Source organism: Lepisma saccharinum, chromosome 18 (genome assembly GCF_977018435.1).
Source record: "Lepisma saccharinum chromosome 18, izLepSacc3.1, whole genome shotgun sequence".
Classification (NCBI taxonomy): Eukaryota; Metazoa; Arthropoda; class Insecta; order Zygentoma; family Lepismatidae; genus Lepisma; species Lepisma saccharinum.
Genome location: NC_139246.1, coordinates 24,023,733 through 24,047,916, shown reverse-complemented (window position 1 = coordinate 24,047,916; position 24,184 = coordinate 24,023,733). Strand labels below are relative to the sequence as shown.

Below are 24,184 nucleotides of genomic sequence, written 5' to 3'. Positions count from 1 at the left end.
CTAGGATGCATAATTGAGAGAAGTGGAAGAATATATGAGGAGAAATGGGTGGTGGACTCTATCAAAAACGTTCGAAGATTAATATGGAACAGCGATGTATCTATGAAATGCAAGAAGGTAATAAATATAACACACATGTGTGCCAATAATTACATACGGAGCAGAGACTTCGACAATGCCAGAGAAAGACAAAAGAAAATTGCAGGCAGTGGAGATGAAATTTTTAAGGAATATATTGGGGAAGACTAGAAGGGATAGAATAAGGAATGAGGAGATCTGACAGACAGTGGGGGTGGTGAAGCTCCAGAACAGATCAGGCACAGATGAGATGGTTTGAACACATGAAGAGGGTGGATGCAGAAATACTACCAGTAAGAGCATATATTGTGCAAGGAGTGGGAATAAGGCTAATGGGGAGACCAAGAAGTCGAAGGAAAGAGCAGATAGTGGAGTGTTAGGAGAAGAGGACATCATGGAAAGTGAGGGGTGGTGGAAGACCAGACGAAAATGGAGAAGCTTGACTTCTATGCCCACCCAGCCAGAAGCAGGAAACGGGTAAGGATGATGATGTTGCAGCTAAAATTATTATGCCACTGACAAAAGGTGAGGTTGTGTAGGAGCAATAAGCACATGCATCGGGAAGATACAGATAATCAAAATAGGATGACGCTGTCTGTGGGTTCTCGTACCAGAGACTCGTTTGCATGCAAGTATAAAATTTCCAAGGTGTACTGTACCTGAAAGAAGTTGACACTTGCGAACATTCTGAAAAGTTTGCCACTTTACACCTAACTTATCTGTACTATCACTGGCATTGCACTTACCGTAAGCAGTTCAGAAAAGGAGTCCAACTTGAGGAAGTCTTCAAGGTTGAAGTCTGCGGGAAGGTTTCCACTGGGATCAGATGGAACCTCGACTTCTGGAATAGTAGCTGGTACTGGAGTATTCCTCTCGGACCCTCTGTCAGACTTCCTCGATGCGGACCCAGGCCTGGAAGCTAGAACATACACATGCTTTTTAAACAAAGCCTTAAACTTAGTTAAATGTTTTGTAAGGTTATCAATAGGACCACATATTTATGGTGAATAGGAGTTCAAGATTTCAGAATAAAAAACTGGGCACATTTAGGAATCAAAAGTTGTATATAAAATGGTATTTTGGTGTTAAAATGGTGAACAAAACCCAAAATTTGATTTAGAAACTGCACTTCTTACACAAAAATGAACATTTCCCTTCTAATAGCACATGTAGTTATCAGAGAATTAAGTTTATTCCCATATAAATGAGTAACACTTTTGCAGAATTAATCAATTTTATGTGAATTGCAAAACAATTCTGACTTTAGAAAGTGTCACATAGGTTAATAAAATAAATTTCCTGTTATTACCAGATATTGATGCCAGTGTATTTCAAATTCAATATGAACACCACAACACGATAGAAATAAAGGATATATGTCTCTCCACTGAAATATTACTTTCTTTTATTCCGCCGAATGTTTTTGCTGCAACTTAACTGGGGTAAGTGTGTTTATGTCGCTGTCGGACGAAGCTTCAATTTGTCTTCCGGAGAACTCTTCACTTATTCTAACTCGATGGTTAACATGGCCTCTAGCCACTAGCGCCTTCTGGTGGATGGTTTGAACAAGTGAGTCGTGAAGAAGTCAGACCACGATGCACAAGATAATGAATGCATAATTTCTATGAATATACAAAAAGGTTACATTCCAATGTGTAATATCTTCCGATAACTGAACAAATAAGTTTCTATCCGTAATTTTCTCAGGTACCTCCAAAATGAGGCCATTTAGTCAACCAATCATTGCTCACTGTTTTCAATTGACTCAATGTCTCACATCGATAAGAATCTCTTGACAGATGCTATACAATTTTATGCCGTTACTGATACAATTCTGTTTTTATGATTCCAAGTTACATTGTCGAAGCCAAGCACCATGAAATCTACATTCAAGAAGGGTGCTTACCCAACGAGTAGGCTAGTGTAGATAGAGGATCTCACCTGGTTTAGCATTTCGTTCTTGAAGAGGAGATGCCCTGCGAGAACTGTTTCTGCTTCCTGTCGATGTTCTAGTAGGTTCCTCTGGAATGTCATCAAAACCACGAAGCTCAATAGTGTCATTCTGGGATGTTGGACCTCCTGCAAAAAATATGCAAAACATCTTTTAATACCAAAATATGGTAAGCTTACCTGCATGTTGGTTTTGACTTAAAGCATTAATAATTTTCATGTAACACACTGCAATTTTTTTTAGAGTAGCAGTACGCATGATACTAGGTCAAGTCAAAAATTATTCGCACTTTCACCGTAACTTTCATTAGGTTGGCCACACTGCCTTCAGTGCTCGCATGCTGACAGGTTATACTCTTGTGGTTACGTGGCCAATGTTTCATGTAAATTACCAAATTTTTATTTGTTTTGTTACAGAGTAAACATGGCTGTACCACTGGCAGTGTGCACGAAGGAAAAACAGAGTTGCAGTGTGCACCAAGGAAAAACAGAGATCAGTGATCTGAAGCTTGTTGTGGATGATACGAAGGCTGCTGGAAAAGTTTCTGCAATCAATATGAAAAAAGACATGTGAAATTCTGGGAATGGCTTTATTGTTTCTGAAAGTATTCACCCTTAAGATCGATACACTTTTGCATAAGTTCAAACCAATTTTGAAAGCAATTTTTTCCACTCTGAAGCTGATATCTCAGAAACTGCTGTTCGGAATGCATCAACAGCTGCTTCAGGCGACACAAATCGCTCACCACGCATCTTATTTTTCATATGTGGGAACAAAAAGAAGTCATTAGGTGATAAATCAGGTGAGTACGGACAATGAGTCATTAATTCGATATTTTTACTGGACAAAAAATCAACAGTTTGGTGTGCTGAGTGGGAACTGGCGTTGTCGTAGTGAAGAATAATGTGACAATTTAGGTTTGTTTTAAGCAATTCATTGATGACCTCTGGCACACAAATTGTTGTACACCACTTATCATTTATAGTCCTTTGATCTTCTGAAGCTATTAATGCCACATGTCCAGTATAACCGAAGAAACAAGTTGGCAGCACTCCTCGAACGAACAACTTTTGTTGGTTTCGGCTCACTTTGAAACACCCAAACAGTGGATTGCTGTTTAGTTTTGGGTTAGTATGAATAGATCCAAGTTTCATACCCTGTCGAATTCTTTGAGCATTTCTTTACACCAATTTACACGGCTTGAAAGTTTCCGTATGTTCAGATGACCATGCAAAATTGTATGTATTGCTTTCATGTCAATGTTCAAGGATGCCTGAATCTCACGGTATGTCACATGCCGATCTCTCTCAATCATTTCACGCACAGCATCAACATTACTGGCAACAACAGACGTGGATGGGCGACCTTCACGAAATTCATCACTGAGAAATGTGCGACCACGCTGGAATTCGGAAAACCAATTGTACGTACACAGTCCTATTGGATGGTGCTTCATCCCCAAAAGCCAAATGAAGTCGCTCGATGCATTGTTTCACTGTTAAACTACATTTGAAATCCTAAAAAATCATTGCTTGAAAGTGTTCATGACAAATTTCCATTTCTCACACAAAACTACTACTTCAAACTGCTGTGAAAAATAAACAAATAGGCTTCAACAAACAATCAAAGATAATTTAAACATAAAATAGGTCTATTCTTCCGATTTTTATAAAAGCGGAACACTATCGCCACTGTTGGTGGTAAGTTTGCAGAAACTTTTCCAGCAACCCTCATATCGCACACAGAACCATGGCTAACAACGGCGCACCCAGAATTTTCAAAAGGGGAGGGGGTTATGTATCCTTTTTTAGTAGTTGGTCCTCATTACGCCTCTTATCCTACCTTCCATGTTCTTTTGTTTAGGAATATTGGGCCAAAGGGGCAGGGGAGGGGGTTATAAGCACCACCCCCCGGTAATGCTAAAACTATTTCAATTGGGTTGCTTTGTTAGGGCATATACATGCATATTTAGACATTTCTCCATGATAGAGCATATTTTAATCATTTTAAGGGTATATCTTCACTATTTCAAGACATATAGAATGTTCTTTATACACTTAGCTATTACTAAACTGAATTAAATTTGCTCCTCTTGTGTGTATAGAGAAACTCTCCTGGGTGTAAGGCTTTGTTGACAGACAACAGACTGTCATTTACAAACGGTTATTGTACTTTGCAACTCATGTGAACTGACAAGAAGAATGTAAAAATATCCCAGCACATAGCATTGATATGAGAGAGAGTCAGATGAAAATCCCAAATACTTTTTATCGTGAAATGTATTAAGTACCAAAGGTAAACAGTTAGATAATTTTTTGACATAGTCCTGATGGATGGGATACAAGCATTCCAGCACTTTGACTAGCACTGGTGGCTAGGTCTGGCAAATAAGGTGGATGTGAACAGCACTCTTGAGGGGCTACTTAACAGCAAACATAGTGGTTTCTGGTCTTGGAAGCAAAAAAAAAAAACAACTTGATGTGACATGATGTGCTGAACACGAATCACCCAATGAAAAGCTGCCTGGGAAGCATTGGCCCTTCAAGGGCTTGTGTGTCCCTTGTGGAGCCAAAAATAAAATAATACAGCATTTTAATACAGTAGAATCCCGATTTTACATTTTCTCGCATTATACATCCAATCAGATGGTCCCAATACAGCAAATTCCTGTAAATTTTCCCTCGATTTTACATTTTCTCGTATTTTAAGTTCTTTCACCTTGGTCCCCTGAAAAACGTAAAATCGAGGTTTCACTGTATCCTCTACATTCAACAAAGTCTCCTCACCTGAAAACCACTCAGGCTCCTCCTCACGACAATCACTAAACGCCCTCCTCCTATCATTGTAGCGGTTTCTGTGCTGATTTCTCTCCTTATCACGGTCTCGAGATTCAAAATCCCTCGTGAAATTCCTGCGGTCAAATCTAGAAGGAAAACATTGGGAGATTAGCTTTGAAAACCAACAGGCAGATACAAATAAACTGATATATAAGTCAAAATTTCAGGTCAGTTGTAAACATTCTGAAAGTTGTATTTGTATTATACACTACCCACAAAAAGTTTGGAATGTCCTTATATTAAGAACAACAAGTTTGGAATATTACTATATTTTCGGCAATAGGCGATAGGCACGATGGCATATGTCTGCGAGAAGACAAGAACATCCACCAGACAGATACCATGTGTAGTTGCATGTGGGTGAATATTTTGAAAACGTACATTTCAATGGAACTGGATGATAAAACAGAATTTATATAGCTTTGGCATATTTCTTAATAAGTATCACATAGAATAATGCTTTGTGCTTTAGTTTTGCTAAAAAAATAAATGAAAAATATTAAATTTATAAAAGTTATTACTTGAACAGTAGGTGACATGTCCCCTTCATGCAGAGTAACCAACCTGAGTTATGTCTTTAGCATTAATGTTATTTTCTTATGAAATTAAAAACATTTTAGTAATGTACAATACATTGTTCACTGCATTAAGTTAAAAATTGTAAAATGAAATGGCAAGATTTGTTACAATCTTGTAACCAAAAAATATGTCAACTCTGTGCAGCTGAACAATTATTTGAAAATCCCGCTGCAATGCTTTTTGGGTAATGATCAGAGGTTATACTAGGAACAGGAAACCTGCAACCATGACACTTGTAGTGAAGCTTCGGTGGTTGTTTAGAGCACATGTGAGTGAATTATCCAGATTGTTTCACTGTTGGAATTTGTTCATCAGTACCTGTCATCTCCGTGTGGAGAATATTTTGGTACGTGCAGTGAATATTTAATTACACTTATAATATATTTACTACTTTGTTGACATACTAAAAGCATTGCAATGTGGAGAAACCTAACCTCATTACTTATGCTTAAAAACAAATATTCACTGCAGATTTGTCACCTCCGAGCAGACTTTGTTGTGTCACTTCCGTGCAGACATGATATACAGTGGCCATCTGAGACATGATGCAGTGGCCATCTGTGTATACCTTGTTGAGCGACAGCCCCACTACACAGTACCGGAACAAAACAATGTTTTATTTGATGGGAAAATACCTCACAAAAGAACTTAATGTTGACACTCTAATGTGGCATTTTTCTGAAAGTAGCCACAATAAAGGAGCTCCTGATGGAGTAGGGGGTTGTCTTAACCGACACATTGGTGAGGCTTTCGGGAGACATCACAGACTGCAGAAGCTTTTAACACCAATTGAAAGAGAACTGGCCCAGCATAACAATTTTGCAAATAGAAGAAGACAAAATGGGACAGATTGATAAAAGTTTGCCAGATGAGTTAGTAACTTTCAATGGTACGATGAAAATTCACCAGATTGTTTGGAGGAAGTCGGAAGGCCATTTACTTCAAGCAAGAAGCCTTTCCTGCCTTGAGTGCGAAGGAAAATGCTCACATGTATCCTTTTCATATTCGATTTAGACTAATTAAAATAATTAATACACTTCAAATCATGACAAAATTGTATGAAAAAATGTTGACATGTTTAAATTTGTAGGGTGTGATTCCGAACATTGGGATTTAAAACAGTCCTGTAGTTTTACACAATGGAAAAATGGCTTTCTTGAAAATCCATGTCAATCATATATATATTTTTAATATACAAGTGATGTACGTATTGATGAAGTATAATGAGTGAAGTTAGAGAAGAGGCTCATTTAATACTCTCTTCCACTGTTCGTTAACCTGCCTCCTTCACCGATCGTCTCCAAGTTATCCCAGGAATGCGCTGCATTTCCCATTGCTTCAATACTGAAGTTCTACGGGAAGTGACGAAAGTGAGCTTCGCCGATAGAGGACAAGAGGTGTAATAACCTCTAGTCCAGCGTGAATATAAATGCAAAGTCTGGAAAGACATCGCTCTCATTCGCTCACACTTTTACTCTGAATCTACTGCGATATACTCAGCGTGGGATAACGGAGGACAAGTTGGTCAGAGTCGAAGCACGGACTCTTGACACGATATGGACACAACACACATCTTTATCTAGGACAAGACTCTACAAGAACTTCGAGCAGGTATGATAGTGTGGAGAGAGCGTTCTCTCCCTTTTGCATTAGTTATGAACCATAAACCTCTCACTTTATGATTTGCTATTTCCCGGTGACCCTTAATCTCCCATCTTTATTTGAGTCACACTTCAGTATATTGAACTCTTTAAAATTACAAAACCATTCAATATGGCACTGATGTCTGAAATTTCACATTCATTAAAATATCAAGTCACCACTTCCTAAAGATTTTACACATTTTAGAATTCTTCCTTGACATTTTTATTTAGCTCAATGTTCTCGACTGCGATATAAAGATGTTTACACTTCTGACGAAGAAGAGAGCATAAAAGAAGATGATGCTAAGTATGCAGCATTAACTGAGAATACTTTTGTTTTAGTCAAATTCAGAACAAACAAGACAACCTGGCACTTTATAGGCGTTGTTCAGTACATAAACAACGAATGTTTGGTTAACTTTTAAGGCAATCTGGATCTTATTTTGTTTTTCCTCGATGTGAAGATATAGCTTTAGTTGATAAAAGATGATATTGTTTTGAGAATTATTTTCCTGTAGTTTACGGTTATTACAAGCATAAGAAAACAGTTTTTGGTTGTGACGTTTCAGAACACACGCTCCCTTCATCAGACATTTATTTTCATGAACTGTTTTCTTATGCTTGTAATAACTGTAAACTACAGGAAAATAATTCTACAATGCAAGCAATGCGTACATACAAGAAAAACTATTGTTTTGAGACTAAACCAACCTTTACTTAATAACAGGGGCCAATACAAGGTTGGTGAAAGTTTCCCTTACAAAAGTATTGGCTAGCTAAGATAAAATGATTGTTTGTACAAGTCTACAATATTATATATATATATATATTGTTAAGGTCTTAAACACCTCTTACATACCATACACTTTTGATCTAATCTTGCTTACTTTCAAGAATAAACAGTTTTGTAAGATTTCTATCTATTTTACCAAATGATAACTCATTAAACTGAAAATATTGATAAATGTCACCTCTGTTTTGTGTGTTTTCAATAATTATTTTTAATTTGTAATTTTTTTTTTATGTTGCACTCTGGGTATGGTGGTAATCTATAAACATTAAGAAAATTAAATAACTAAAAAAATACTTTTTTTTTTTTAGAAAAAGCATTAGTTAAAATGTATGTTTTGAAAATATTCACCCATGTGTCAATCACCTACTATCTAACGTAACAATATTTCAAACATTTTGTGAGGAGTGTACATCATTGTTCTGTCTTTAGATTAATTATGATCAAGGAACAGTTGTATAATGTATGAAGCTGAAATCAGTTATATTTTGTATTATCTTTGTGCATCATGGGATGTAAACTTTTAAAATTCAGTTTTTATTTAACATACTTGAGTTATTTTTACATATTATTTCAATATTTCAGAACATTTCTCAATATATACTCCATACGACCTTTTTTATACTCTCCAATTGCAATAATTACAAGTTTTCTGTCATCCACACAATAATAATAATAATAATTATTATTATTTTGGGGGGCAGCTGACAGCAGCACCAGAAGCAACAATTTAGTGGCACCCGTACAGGATTCGCTTCTTGTACCTCTTCAAGACAGTCACGGTAATAGTTACAATGCTGAGACTGTATTTTATGTACTTCCTGTAGCGTCTTATACTATTAAAAAGGTAAATTTTTAAAATTTTAAGTCCATATTTAACTCCATACTTTTGTGAAAATAGAACATGCACAAATCATTCCCAGATTATAATTAGAATAAATGACGAATACATACGACCAATACTGATGTGGCTAAATTTGAAAGTTATAAGATTTGGGGATGCAAGCAAGATGCCTATGGAAGTAAGATGCACAAACATTAAATTTCTTCCGTACCTTTCCTCACGTTCCCTTTCACGATCGCGAAGGGTGCGGAAACTGAAGTCCTGGTCCTGTTCTTTGTCGCGATCGGACCGGAAATCCCAAATGTCGCGATCCCTGTCTCTGTCCCGCGACACAATGCGACCGCTTCCTATACGACGATTGGGGATTTCACGATGCACTTCCCTGCAAAAATAAATTACAGATTATGGATTGAACAATATAGGTGTAAACAAACTTGTGAAATTATTTTATATTTCTCAAATAATTTGCTGAGTACATGTTCAGGGTGAGAGTGAATTATCGTAACAGGTTAAGTGCATTATCGTAAAAGGCTAAGTGCATTATTTAAACAGGCTAAGTGGATAATAAAGAGCACAAACTATTGCTTTGCGAAAATGCATAGGATAGCTTGAAATTTTCAACATATTTGGAATTAAGCCCGAATCACACGGAACTGGATTTCCAGTAGGAATGCCCTAGTTGGCGCTGGACTGACTACCCATTCGCTAGTTTTTGCCTCACACGATACTTGTTACTGTACTTGTCGATAGTCTTTTGTTCCCTTAAGACATTGCGCAGAGCAGACAATCTGTAAAGATGGACGAGCAATTTGAAGAATGTTGAAGGAGAATTACTGCTTTGTGCTATTATTAAAAAAGGAAAAGTATGGACTAGAGATTGGTTCGAATACAATATGGTAATCAATGCATACTGAACAAGCATTTTAATGAACTCGGGTATGCATATTCATACACGAGATTCACAGGATTCATTCACACACACAAAAAAAAAAGTCGAACATTTAATACACTTGTAATAAGGATTTTCATTTTCGGCTAATCATATTTGTCACGTACACATCTCATCGCTTTGCATAAATATCTAAATATTAATGAACTGAACTCAAATGCACTGCACGTCTCTCTTTACTTATATTTTTATCGAGAAACTAACAAAATCAACCAACACTCGGAAACCACAGACAAAAAAAAACTTTCTTTTACAAACTCACAGATTATCTTCACATCGCTAAACTTTGCTCTGATTGGCTGTTCCACAGAATCCAGTCGAGGAAAGCCAGTAGCAATTAGAACATGACCTATTCCTCAAAACCAGTCTAGCAGCCAGCCAGGAAGCCATCACTTCCAGTCAGGTAGCCAGTTCAGTGCCAACTAACTGGATATCCAGTTTCGTATGATTTGGCCTTTAGTGTCACTGACAAGGTTTCTTATATACATAAAAAAAACTCTATTACTACAGACACACCAAAATATGAACATACAAAGCCACAAGTATTTATAAATTTTAAGATATAAATTTTCTATTGAAATACCATATCTTTAAAACTATTCGTAATTTCACATCATGACATAAGTATTTAATTACAATGTTGTTACAAAAATGATGCATGGAAGTGTGCTACATGGCATCTTTGTGGACCATGAGTCACCTGGACTCTGGACAGTATAAGTTCAGTCCTATAGTTCACATTCCAATGTTGTAATTATCAGTTGATCAAATGCTACAAAATATGACATGTGTAACCACAGTGGCTACTCAATCTTGTGGCTTCAAAAGCTTGGGACATCCACCTTATTTCCCAGATTGGCCCTGAGGGTCTACTAAAGGTTTCCTAAACTAACGAAATGATTCTGATGTCATGGATGCTGTGAGGGTTGCTTACAGGAGCAAGACATAACATTTTATTCTACTGAAATTGCAGCGTTAGAAAAACAATGGCATTAAGTGTTAGGTGCTTGGATGTGAAAAGTGTTGGAAGAAATTTCCTGGTACCACTACCGGAAGTGAGCCAGGGCACGAACTTATTTTATGCCCGTCATATATATACAGTAGAGCGTCGATTATCCGAAGTAATTGGGGGACATGGGTGTTCGGAAAACTGGTTTGTTCGGATAATCGAACTGTACATGTTTATTTGCTAAAAAGAAGTACTGTACAGTAAATGTATTCATAAAAACAGGCATCTCTTTAAGTATGTATTACAAAGTAACGTACAAAGGCAACTTTAGTAGGAATATATAGTATGTGGTACAGTTTATTAAACAAAAATATGTACATATTACATACGCATTTTGCATGAACAATACACACAGTACACACAATTAACGTTTAAAAAAATCCTTTATTTTGGTCTGTCTAAGCAAGCCTACACGCTTACGAGCAGCTAAGTCACGTACTTTTTTCATTACAGATATCTGAAAGTGAGCGAGTACACAGTTCGGTTAAGCGGTCGTTCGGTTGACCGACATTCGGATAATCGACGCTCTACTGTGTATATATATACACACACACACATTTTTGATTGTCACACTTACATACTGTATTAATTAGATCCTATACTTGCAGGCAGGAGATTAACGTATTTAAAGATACCACTTCTACAACGAAAGACTGTGTCCATATTTGTTGTTTAAGTGTTCACCTTCCATATTGCAAAAAAGAAGAAATAACAACATCTACACGAATAGATTGTGCAAACAGATGATACTTTTCCATTTCTTAAAAAATAATAAAGCTTTAAGTCATTTAATTGTATCATGCTATTGTAATGAATGAACTGTGTAAACTTTGTGTTGTAAATACTATAATTACTGCAAGAAATGAAGACACATCAAGGGGAGACTAAAATTTGTGAGAGTTATAGTGCCACTTTTCTGTGGTACGTGCAGGTAAAATGGCAACAGAACTGCAACCCAAAAATTCTCCAGTGTGTACATTTGATCGCCATCAGAATGCCTCAATTTCTCTCGGTGATGCAAAGGCGAAAAACACTGCGGAAGTAATTTTTAATGAAGTTCTTTTACAAAATTTTCCTCCAAATGTTGACAAAATTGTGGGCATAATTGGTATATACACCTGTTGATATGTACGTGTGTTACACACAGTATCATAGTGAAAACACGGTGGGTTTTGTGTTAGCTGTTGGAATTATTCCGTGTATAACATGTACCACAGTTTTTGGGGTAAAATTTTGGAAAAAAGTGGACATTATACATGAGTAAATACGGTATTTCAGTAGAACCATTTTAAAATGCATATGGAATGTACAACTCTGTACACAAAATAGTAGCGATGGGACTGATTAATTGGTACTCTATCGGTATCGACCGATATAGGCATATCGGTGTATCGGTAAAATTACCGATTATTTTACCGATCCGATATATCGATATTTGTTGTAATTTTTATGGATAATCTCCATGCCCTACTTTCTAAAAAAGTAAATGTCTAAATATGCAGTTTCTTTTACACTGCAGTCACCTTGAAACACACATTTATTAAGAAGGTGAATGAACCTTTCAGGTTCTTCAAGGACTATTTCTAATTTTATATCGGATCGGTAGAATATCGGTTATCAGTATTGGTAAATTTTATATCGGTATCGGCCAAAATTTCATATCGGCCCATCCCTAGAAAATAGTTGCCAAATAAAAATGTGAATCTGGTCATATATTAAAGTGATTCGTAGAGTTTGAAAAGTGAAAAATGCATGTTAGGGTAAAACTTGAGCCCATGAGTCTGGTATATCATACAGTTACTCAACTAACCAAGCTACAAAGTATTTTTCTCATAAAACACTCAAATGAAAAATCAGGTGAAGCCAGGCCTGCCTCGGTAGCTCAACTGGTAGAGAAGTAGCCCAATATAACACCTGAGACCTGTGTTCAAGTCTGATTTTTAATTTAAATTTCTACAAAGTAAATCTCCTGTGTGTGCCAAATCTTAAGGTAAGTACAGTGATTCTTTGACAGAAAGAAAATAAAAGGTCTCTTATTATATATAACCTCGGGACTTCTAAAATTGATTATTTTTACACATTTGAAACAAAATGAGAGGTTATCGTCACACATATGCTAACATTTTACCACACATATGCTAACATTTTACCAATAATTTGACAACCAGTCAACGCAATATAAAATCATACCTATCTCCCTTTCCAAGCGGGCTGTCTGGCCTTCTATTTTGAGGAACTGTAACGTAACATCCGGAATTGAAGCTACGGCGCTGCGGACTAAGTACAATGCCATCCTGTTCTTTCCTTATACGTTCTCTTGGATCACCAGGGCGACGCTGTCAACGAGAGAAAAATCGACATCAGCTTTTGATTTGTAAGTGAAATATGTTTTTGTTTAATATTTCTAAGCAATTTCTACACTACTTGACCACAGCAAAACGTGCTGAAATATGAGATTCTTTTCAAATCAAGTTAAGTGTGCCATATGAAGATCAAGGTAAATGGTACAACTCCCCTATGACTCTTCGTAAAAACTATGAGTGGCAGCTGCTGCTTAGGTGGCAAAGTTGCGCAAGCACCACTCACTTCTGGACCTACATAGATATTTAATAATGTTAAGTTATAGTGAATATAATACTTTCATACCGTCAACATGAAAGATACAAAATGAGTGAGAGAAGTAAGTATGCAAGCTTGACAGGTTGAGTGTGAAATTGAAGTTAGCACAGAAAAATGGGTTTCTCTTGAAAAGCTTGTCTGTATGTGTGGGTGGTAATGTGATGCCAAGGTTCGTGCAGGCACCCTTGTTCAGGAGGTCCTTCCATAACCATGTGCAGTGGGATCATAAAACTGTGATGTCAATGTGATTGATTGATTGATTTGCTTCATTTTACTTCGCTTTTGTGCCGTCAATGTGGAAACAAGTGTTAAGAAATTCATATGTAGTGTCAAAGAGATGGAAAGTTTGTATTCAGTTGCAAATAATTTGAAGTTACTCATTTACTATATTGAAATTCTATTCTTTAGTGCACAATATGTCTATCAACTAAAGGTTAAAAGATTAAAAATCAGTAACTTACGTGTGTGACCATGAGATTGGTCAAACAACGTTTTGAAGGTTATACTACCTCCTTCTTCAGGTTGATGCGATGTTTTCAGACACCTGACATGGTGCCTCGTCGAGAAAGTGTTGGTTGAGGATTTAGGTCAAAAGGTATAGGGAAGAACACTTACTAAAAAGATGTTGTAAAATATACTAAAACCGCACAATACTCTATTAAAACAAAAGCACATTCAAAGTTGCTGAAGGCAAACTAACGATCGGCGCTCGGGGTAGGCGAATGTACTCCTCCTCTCTGGCCTTTCCCCAACTGGGGCTCGTGAGTCACCAGTCCAACGTGAATTCTACTTCCACCTCGGCGACTTTCCGAACCTCGGGGGTAATGTTCTTTTGTTTTGATTGACCAATCTCATGCTCACACACGTAAGTTACTGATTTTTAATCTTTTAACCTTTAGTTGATATTTGATTGTGACCAATTTGCACATTATCAGTATGATATAGAATATGTCTAATTGTCCTGCAAGTACATGCATAAACTATAACAGATAACAGAAGACACCATTGATTTTGTTCATTACAAGAAACTGAGTTTTTATGTACTTTACATTTTTATACCAGTATCTTTATTTATATATAACACATCTATGAAATATAACAATAGGGCACTCATACATACTTTAACATTTTCAACTGATTCATCATATCTGTAGTAGCTATACATAATTTTACTTCTTTTCTAAATGAATCTGTAAATTGCTGCAATAAATGTGAATGTGTGTTTAGTCGAGTTTGCAGTAACAAAATTAGAAATGCATTACTGTGGGAATAAGGAGAATTAAATGAGCATAATTGACTCATGATTCAAATCTAGGACCTCTTTCAGTTAGGCAATCACCACCACTTTATAGGAAACTGTTAAATCCACTGCAGATTTATCATTTTAGTTCCCATTCTGGTGGCACTGTGTGATTATCTACAAGAATATGATATCAGACCCAAAATAATAGTTATTTTAAGTGGTTTATAAAAAGTGGTTATGCGAAACTTTTAGAACAACTTAGCTATGGTGTCGGGAACATCCTCACCCCTGACACCTAACAATGATGCCCTACAGAATATGCTTTCTCAGTTTCATGGGATAGGTAACTGCTACATGGACTATTTGCCAGTAGTTTGCCTGCCTGAAAAGTTTTGATTGAATTCCACTTTATACACAGATCGGCAAATTGGTAGTGGACCTACAGTTTAACTTTCAGTGGCCAGATGATCAATATATCGATCAGCAGTGCATGGCAGAAATTAACGCGACATTTCTTGAAAACACTGTCCTTTTTTGATCTTTAGTATACATATGAAGGTATGACATACTCGAATTACAATATATCCACTGTTACTTTTGTTTTTGCACATGGAAATAATAAACTCATACATATCCAGGTATGGATTTGTTAATTACCAATATTATCTTCTATGAAATTGACTTAATCATTCTCTATTATTTGAATTCAAACTGCAAAATAGTGAATTTGGAAAATTATCACAATTCACAAGCTAGGGAAGGATTACGGAATTTTATCATACACAGTAAGTTTAAAATAAAATACTTGATTATTTTAAGATACAACTAAATGAGATTAGAGTGAATACTTGCCCATACTTGGATACGTGCATGTCTCAAGTGTATAGGAGTATCTAACCATGTTTGAAGTCTCGTAATATGAATGAATTGCCTGTGGCATTGTCAATCTGGAGAGTTAAGGAAGGGATGGGAAATGGATTGGTTTTGCACCTTCAGTGGGAGATATTGGTTGTGGGATGAAGGGATATTGTGAACCAGGATGGTTTTGAGGTTTGAGGGTACCACTACGCCATCGGGGAGGCCTCTGTTTAGAAATAATGTGGAATGTTAACTACAGGTGGGGGAGTTGTGGATGGAAACACTGGGTCTTCGGTTGATGCCAGGTTTGTGAATTTTGGACAGTTGGTAGCAAGTACAGGGACAAGGGTTGTGTGGCCTTCAGGAAGGCTTCGAACGTGGGGAAAATTGTGGAATTTGATGAGATGTGTGGTTGACAGTGATTGGTTTGTGGGTGGAGTAGTCTCTCAGTTGCAGAATGGCTTTGCCAGGTTATCAAGACAAGACACTTTTCAAGTGGGAGGATTTTGATGCCATGGTTGTTGCAGATATCATCTAGGAATGAGCTGTCAGATGTAGTGGAATGATGTACCTTTCATGCACATACACACTGACATGTGGATATGACTGTCATGAATACTAAGACAGGGGAAAAGATGAGCATTCCAGTACGAATAAGATGTTATAAAAATTGCTTGCCTTGTGAGTTTCAGGAGGAGCATCTCCACGACCTCCTCGCTCATCGTCTGGAGGGGTTTCAGCCCTTTTCTTTTCCAAATGCCATCTTTCTGGATCCCAAACTCCCCTGGAACTATAGGTAGCAAAACATTACTACACAAAATAAGAATAGACAATATTCTTTTAGCAATTAAATTATTACCTTATTTTTTTAAAGCTTTTAAACACACACAAACATAACTTGTAAAGATCAACATATTGAAAAGAAAATGGAAATAACAACGTAAGACTTTTACTGGCAATTACACTATATATTTAAAATAATAGGTGTGATTGCTACTTACATATACAGGGTGTGCACATTAAAAATTCCTAAAAATAAAATGTTATGATTTAATAATCATGTCTCATAAACTTGCCTCTTCCCCCCATCTTATTAAAAATACTTATTACATGACTTCTTGTGGAAAGTTTCCTGTTTTTAAGTTGGACTATCTAGATCACCTAGGAAAATCCAACCTTAGCAAGAATAATGGTTTGCATTGTTCATAGTGAAAAATAAAACTTATAATTTTGTCACACTTTGATGTCGGATATCAACAAAATTGATAATCGTGTTCACATTTTAAAAACTTGCTGAAAAAGAGCAACAATTTATCAAAGACAAGATTATTTTTATGTGCAGTCACTTTTCTTAAATGTTCAAGTTTTGTCAGTGTGAAGATTGGGGTTACAGGCAAATATTAGTATAGTAGAAAGTCTATTTAATGTGGAATACATCTCAAAGACTGAGATAAGAATGTGCCATGTTCAGACAATAATCACTATTTGGGAACAGCAAGCAAAACATTGTTTGGATTAGAAAATCAATTATAAACATCAGTACAAAATATCACGAGTTTTTAAAAATGGTGATGCAACTAGTTCTTTTACAACTGGGTGATTTCAAATGGTAAGATCACGAAAAGATGTACAGGATATTCAAGCAATTTTTTTACAAAAAATATTTTAAACAAGAAAATACATACTTATTGTATACTTGATCCAAGCATGCTGGCCTTTTCTTTGAGAGAGGGTGAGTCTTCAGCTCCAAAAGTTCATCCTAAAACGAGAGAAAAAATAATAGAAATTACATAACATATGTCCTCATTAACAACACACAATTGAGACTATAACTATAAAAAAAATGTGGTCTCCCAGTTTGAGTTCTACCTTGCTTTAGCAAGTAACATTGATTAGATATTATTCATTGTCTAGTGCTTTTAACTACTCCCTCTGTCCCATAATTATAGTCCGGAATGTCAAAATGGTAACTTTTTATTTATGTTCTTTTGGATACTTGATCGGCCATTTTTGTACTGATCCTTGAGTAATAACGTTGTATGACTCATTCCCGTGTTTCATTTTCTTCTTCTGTATACAAAAATTACAGTTTGAATATCGGACAAGTATTTTGTGACAACAAACAAAAGTGTACCGGACAATAATTATGGGACAGAGGGAGTACTTATTCTTGTATGTAAATATATCCGTTTAGTGGTTACGTGGAGAGAGGTAATTTAATAAGTTCATGTTTCAAGACTGTACATGCCTGATGTAGGTACCAGACAGGTGGTGAAATCAAATGCGAACAAAAACTGCACGAAAAATGAAATGTGACTTTATTAGAGTGAATTATACTTATTCTAACACTACATTTAGACAGAGCACCTCTTCCCTAATGTTCAGGCGAACATTTTTTTTTCCGCTGGTGGTAGGGATAGAACCTACAACAGACCTGTGATCTTACTTCAAATCCAGGGTGTTACTCAACTACTGCCCCCTGAAATCCTGTAATATTTTTTGAGGAGAGGGGATCATATTTGTTTGAATTCTATACTGGGATAACTTAAATGGTTTTGGGCTTGAAGGTTGCTGCTTTGATTCTTCTTGGTTTCCAATTTGGTTCTTTGTGTAGTACTGTTATGTTGCGCCACTGAATTCTGTGAGATTCATTCCATGCATGTTAAGCAATTTGCAACCTACCTATTTCACTTTTGCATGTGTGCTGCTTGTGTTGTTCAACTATCCTCTTCTCTATAGGACTTCTCCCATGTAAGCTTGCCCACATACAAATGGCATGTTGTATATGGCTTATATAGGGTGGCTACTCTAGGACCATGATAAAATTCCAGTATAATTCCAGGTTTTCAAGGCAAACTTTCTAAAAATTCAAGGTTACAAGTAGATGTTTCCTGCATTTCAACCTTACGCATTACCACCTCTTGCCACCCACACACAAATATATTAACAATATAAAAGGCATGTGTGTATAATATTTAATAAGGTGCGGAATTTACATTTGCCATTTAAAATAATCAGACTCAAAATACATGTACAAACATGTCACAAATGTTACGGGATATACTAATCTACGAAAAATTGTTAATTGTGTAAAAATTTCGAACTCAAATTTACCTAATCAACTTCTATCTTTCGTCTGTCAGATAGACTGTTCTGAAAGGACACTAACAAGTAAACATATTGAGAAAATTCTGTTTCTGCTAAACTGTGAATACTTGCCTCAGGACATTTATAAATTCAATTGGATTTGGATTAATAATTTTTCACGTCTACAGAGAAAAATTCACGCATAATTCCCGGAGCCAATAATTCACCTGGAATTTAGCCACCCTGTTATATGGGTTTCCTGGTTTGGTGTTTGATATTATTTTTGCCATGAATAGGTATTGTTACCCCATCCCTCTTCCTGCTGAAACCACAGCACGTGCAATGGTTGACAATTGAAAGCATTGCCACATCTTTTATTTTCCCTCTCTTCATAATGCTGGAAGTGACTGGACTGAATCATTCTCCACCCTTGGAAAACAAAAACAGTGAGTGAGTGAGTGAGAGAGAGAGAGAGTGAATGAGTGAGAGTGAGAGAGAGGGAGAAAGAGATATAGTGAGTGAGTGAGAGAGAGAGAGAGTGTGTGTGTGTGTGTGTGTGAGAGAGAGAGAGAGAGAGAGAGAGAGAGAGAGAGAAAGAGAGAGAGAGAGGAAAAGGAAGGAAAACAAACAAAGCAGGGATGGACAGGGAGGGAAAGAAATAAAGTGAGACACCAAAAGAACAATGCCTTCCTTCTCCACCTTCTAATGGCTCCTCTCATATGAACTAATGGGCACCTAAAATATTAATTTCATTGAACCAAATAACTCTTCAATTTCCTTATGAACTTAATACAGGCAGCAACAATGAAATTAAACAATAATTGACACATTAACCAGATGAAGAAATCCTCATGAAGAAACTTACTCGAGTGTACTGATATTGCAAAGTTGGTGGAGTCTTTTTCTCGGGCAATTCCTCACTCTCAACAATATCATTCACAGGAGATTCTGTTTCCTCTGGTCCTGGAACACCGTTCACTTCCTCTTCAGTCACTGAAAAGAGAGAAACAAAGAACTAGTAGATATCTGTGTGATTACTAGACCTCAGATTTTTAGTTTCTAAAAATCTTAAAATAGGTTCTAAGCTTGAAAAATCCAGAAGTTGGTTCCAAAAAACTTAAAATCGTTCAAAATTACTAAAAAATATCGATTTGGTACAATTGTTAAAAACAAAATTTCAAAACAACCGTAAGAAATTTTAATAGGTGTACACATAATAACCAAATATTAATTTCTTAACCAAATTTTCATTTGTATATATCATTTTCAAAGTTATTCACAAATTATTGTAATACTATACTCACATTTAGCAAAAGTTGCTTGTTTAATGAAAGAAAAACCTTAAAAAAGGTTCAATTTCCACATATAAACCTAAAACAAGTTCTAACAAGCAAAATAGGTTATTTTAGGCACTATAAAACTTCATTATTTGTTTTGTTTTTTAATGAATCGCAGACATAACTTGTTAGGTTAAAAATCTAAAATCCGAGGTCTAGTGATTACCCACCTTTACTATAGTTCTCTTTCATAGAATGCCCACAAATGAATGAAAAAGTACTTTAGTCATATTGTCCAAGCAGAAAACTTGCAGATTCCAATGTACTTTTCATTAATTTTTAAAACAAATTTCAATATATGATTATGATTAAAGCAATCAACAACATGCAAATTACAATATGCATTGATGACCCAGAATTGGCATATACCAAGTGGTCCAAAAGTCCCGAAACGGGCAAATATCGTGAGAAATACACGTCGAATCGGAAAACAAAAAAAAAAGTGTTTAATAAGTGAAAGCTATTCAATGATATCACACTTGATTCCCCAACCCCCACCCCCTGGGGGTGAGGTGGGGGCAACTGTGAAATTTTAAATGGAAATCCCCATTTTGTATTGTAGAATCGGATTTTACGTAAGAAAATAACTGGGTTTCTGTACTACATTTCCCGTAACCCAGGAACAACGACGTGTAGTAGTATTTTGTTCCCATCGGGGTGTTTGTTTTAGGTGTCCTCACGCCTCTGTGGTGACCGGAACTTAATTACCTGCTCAAAACTGCCTTTTCTCCGTTCCCAACGTTGAAAAGCTTAAACGTCTGATTTGTTCATTGATTACGTAACGGCCAGATTTGTTTTTCTTCCAAAAGAATAGAAAATCCATTACTGTTCGTATTCTGTCAACGATGGCATTGTCAGAATGGGAAAGGATAACAGTTCTCATGATGTGGGGGTTTGGTGATAGGGAACGATCATACGGAGACGTTGTGCATTTATTCAACGATACGTTCCCGAATCGTGCATGCATTTCAAAATCTACTGTTTATCGAACCGTTGATCGCTTCGAAAGAACTGGAGCAGTTAGGGATGAACCACGATGTGGAAGACCTAAAACTGCTACAAACGACGAGAAATCCTTGCAAGATTTAATGCATTTCCAAGAAAATGCACATACCTCGAGTCGAAAAGTAGCTCAACAAACCGAAGTAAGTAAAACATCTATCCTTAGAATTGTGAAGTCGCATCGGTATCATCCATACAAAATAAAACTAGTGCAAGAACTCATCAGAGACGACTATGATTGTAGACTTGAATACTGTGAGGAAATGAAGTTACGATTCGACATAAATAATATATTTCTGTGGTGGACTTGTTTCTCCGATGAAGTTACCTTTGAGTTGAGCGGATCTGTCAACCAGCATAACATGAGGTAATACCTGAAATACAAACTATTGTTGGCGATGCATTCACGAATGTTTGGTATCAACAAGATGGAGCTCAAGTTCATTTTGCTTTAATTGTTCGCAAGGTGCTAAACAACGTTTTCCCTGACAGGTGGATTGGTAGAAGGGGCACCATAGAGTGGCCACCGAGGTCACCCGATTTGACACCTATTGATGTCTTCTACTGAGGATATTTGAAAAGCAAAGTTTTTGAAACCAAACCCAACGATATTGAGGAATTGAAAGACAGAATTCGTACAGTGTCAAATGCAATTAGTTTGGAGATGTTACAGAATGTTTCCAATGGTGTGTATCTTCGGTTGGGGCTGTGCCAAGAAAAGGGGGGGGGGATACCAATTTGAGCAGGAAATGAATTGAGGTTGGCGAGAACACCGAATGGTGAGAGGCGAGGGGACGCACATACTACAAGCAACCCCGTAGGTGAGAGGTGAGGGGACTCACCTAAAACAAGCACCCCGATGGGAACAAAATACTACTACGTCCACGTCGTTGTTCCTGGGTTACGCGAAATGTAGTACTGAAACCCAGTTATTTCCTTACGTAGAATCCGATTCTACATTTCAAAATGGGGGTTTCCATTTGCCCCCCTGCGGGGCAGGGGTGGGGAATCAAGTGTGATATCATTGAATAGCTTTCTTTCACTTATTAAACACGTATTTTTTCGTTATCTGATTCGATTGATTACCTTGCGCAAAATTTTCCAATGTAAAAGTTTGCCTATATTTGGCCAACAATGACTTTTTTCTGCCTCTACTGACAAAAGTGGAATAAAATTAATCTATTTTGGAAATATCTGGTTGTAAGAGCAAGTTCTTTACCACTTAAAAAGTTAAACAAGTTGAATATGACCTGAAAATTGTTAAAATATGATCTATCATGTAGAAAATGGTCATGTACGCAGTGCTTTTTTTTTGAAAGGGGGGGGGGTAGGAAAGGTTCCGGTACTCTTAAAGATTCTTTTAAACTGTTATTGTGTTCACCATAAGATCTGCCTAAAATAAAAAATCCTAGCCCTATACTAGATTAATTTGTAATTATAAAGATTAACGTAAGCTTGCTGGTGGGACAATATTATGTTCTTTCGTTTATTGCATTCTTAAAACTATGCTGGCAAATAATGTTAGTCAATGGTGCAAGCAGTTTTTCCCAATCTGTAATCCCTGTAACAATGAAATAATTGTTGCAGGTGGAGGTTTTATGTATGCATAATATTACATTGTGTTTCTTGCCGATATCGTATTTAACTAATGCATATGTCACATGCATACCTTTTTTACAAATTAATTTTCTTCCTCTTTCATTCTCATTATTGGAGGCACAATGTGTATTTTACTTCTGCTAAAAGCCCAGTCTTTAAGAAAAAACTAAAACTGAATTAATCTCTCTACGACAATAAGTTCTAGAGCTATGGTCTTTTTTTGTACTTCGTTGCAAGTTTGAAAAGCATGCACCTGAAAAGGTCACGCCTGCAGAGAGTTTGTCCTTGTGTGACGCTCCGTCAGCTGAAGGTTCAGTATTTATTGATGATAATACCCAGATTTGTGCTGGAATCCAATTTGCTTAGCGTTAGAGGAGACCATACATTAATATGAAGTTCCTATGATCATGAAGCAAGATGTTGGTTTTAATTGGGGTCAGTTTTTACATGACAAATTTCCTATATGCCGAGATAGAGCTGGAGTTTGGTCAATGCATTGCAATAGCTTTCTGTATTACACTGAATAAAGATTTAGAATCATCAGAATACTGGTGCTAATTGTAATGTTGTACAGCATGTTTGAAATGAAATAAATCATATATAGTAGTGGATGAACAGCTTTAGTGTTTCCGCAAATTAACAATGCTTTCAAATTTCCATTAATTTTCTTAAACCAGCTCCATTGAAAAGTAATGATAATTCTATGTTTAGAAAATAATATATTTATAAATTAAATGTTATGTATTCACAATTATTATTACAATAAAGAACATGTCTAAATATGAGTTAACAAAAAATAATAAAAAAGAGAGACTGCATTTCGAAGAAAGGCGGGACAGGGATTAAAAGTAATGGACTGTCCTGACTAAATCGATGAATCAGATGGCACCAGGGGGGGGGGGTGCTTGCACACCCCTTAATTTTTTTTCCGCACCCCCTACGTTCAACTGAAAACACTAACCCTTACAATGTCATATTATGCCGTCGTCATATTGAGCGCTGAATGTTAGGTACTGAAGTAAGACTGTTATTATTGTATGCAACAAGCAAGCACTGAAAGAGATGCTGATATACAAAATTTTCTGCACTGGTGGCAGCCTCTATAAAGATCAGCGGCCGTTTTTTTTCTTTCCTCAGCATTATTGTTATCCATTTTTCTTCTCTTGTTTCTTCAAGTGGTCTGTTTGTGGTTTTCCATAATTGCCTATAGCTTAATGTGAGTTATGTCTTTATTTTTCCTATTTTCTTTCTTGCATTGTTGATAAACGGTTTATTTTCCATCTGCTTCTTTCTTCCTCGCACTGGAGCAAAAATTTTAAAAAAGGTAAAGTGTTCCCCTGTGCATAGCACCACGCCATGAAGGCGTATAGGGGGTGTGGGGGTAACGCCCCACACTTTCTTGATCCGGTCGTAAGTGGGGGTGATGTGATCAGCATCACGCCCCTGACCGCCTTTACCCCCCAGGGTTTCCCCCAGGTACCCATGTTATTCGACGCTGGGTGGGCGCCGGGGCCGCTTTCACCGTTAGAAAAGTTCCCGGATTTGAACCGGCCAGGGATCGAACCCGGGACCTTGAGCATGGTAGTCAGACGCGTTACCGACTGAGCAAAAATTTTAGCTGTTTTAATTATTTAATGCCAGTTGCTACGTGAAGGGTGCTTTCTTGTTAATGCATTCCATGTATTTGTTCCACGTCTAGTAAATGTATAATTTCAGGCCTTTTTCAAAAATTGTTAGAAAGAACCCCAATGTTCACGAA

The 24,184-nt window shown here is 36.6% G+C and overlaps 1 protein-coding gene across 9 annotated transcripts in view; it reads right to left on the bottom strand.

The window, feature by feature from the left end:
* LOC146002475 (uncharacterized) overlaps positions 1-24,184 on the bottom strand; it is a 101,520-nt gene that overhangs the window by 64,702 nt on the left and 12,634 nt on the right. For all 9 annotated transcript variants that reach the window (XR_014443717.1, XR_014443718.1, XM_083140346.1 and 6 more), the window contains exons 2-9: positions 19,353-19,480; positions 17,086-17,159; positions 16,079-16,190; positions 12,871-13,016; positions 8,934-9,104; positions 4,816-4,952; positions 2,020-2,157; positions 825-997 (exon numbers count right to left, since the gene is read on the bottom strand). Coding sequence is in view for 7 of the 9 variants with exons in the window: in XM_083140346.1 (XP_082996472.1) it covers positions 825-997; positions 2,020-2,157; positions 4,816-4,952; positions 8,934-9,104; positions 12,871-13,016; positions 16,079-16,190; positions 17,086-17,159; positions 19,353-19,480 (1,079 nt within the window). In the remaining 2 variants the exon portion in view is untranslated. The remainder of the gene's footprint in view (positions 1-824; positions 998-2,019; positions 2,158-4,815; positions 4,953-8,933; positions 9,105-12,870; positions 13,017-16,078; positions 16,191-17,085; positions 17,160-19,352; positions 19,481-24,184) is intronic.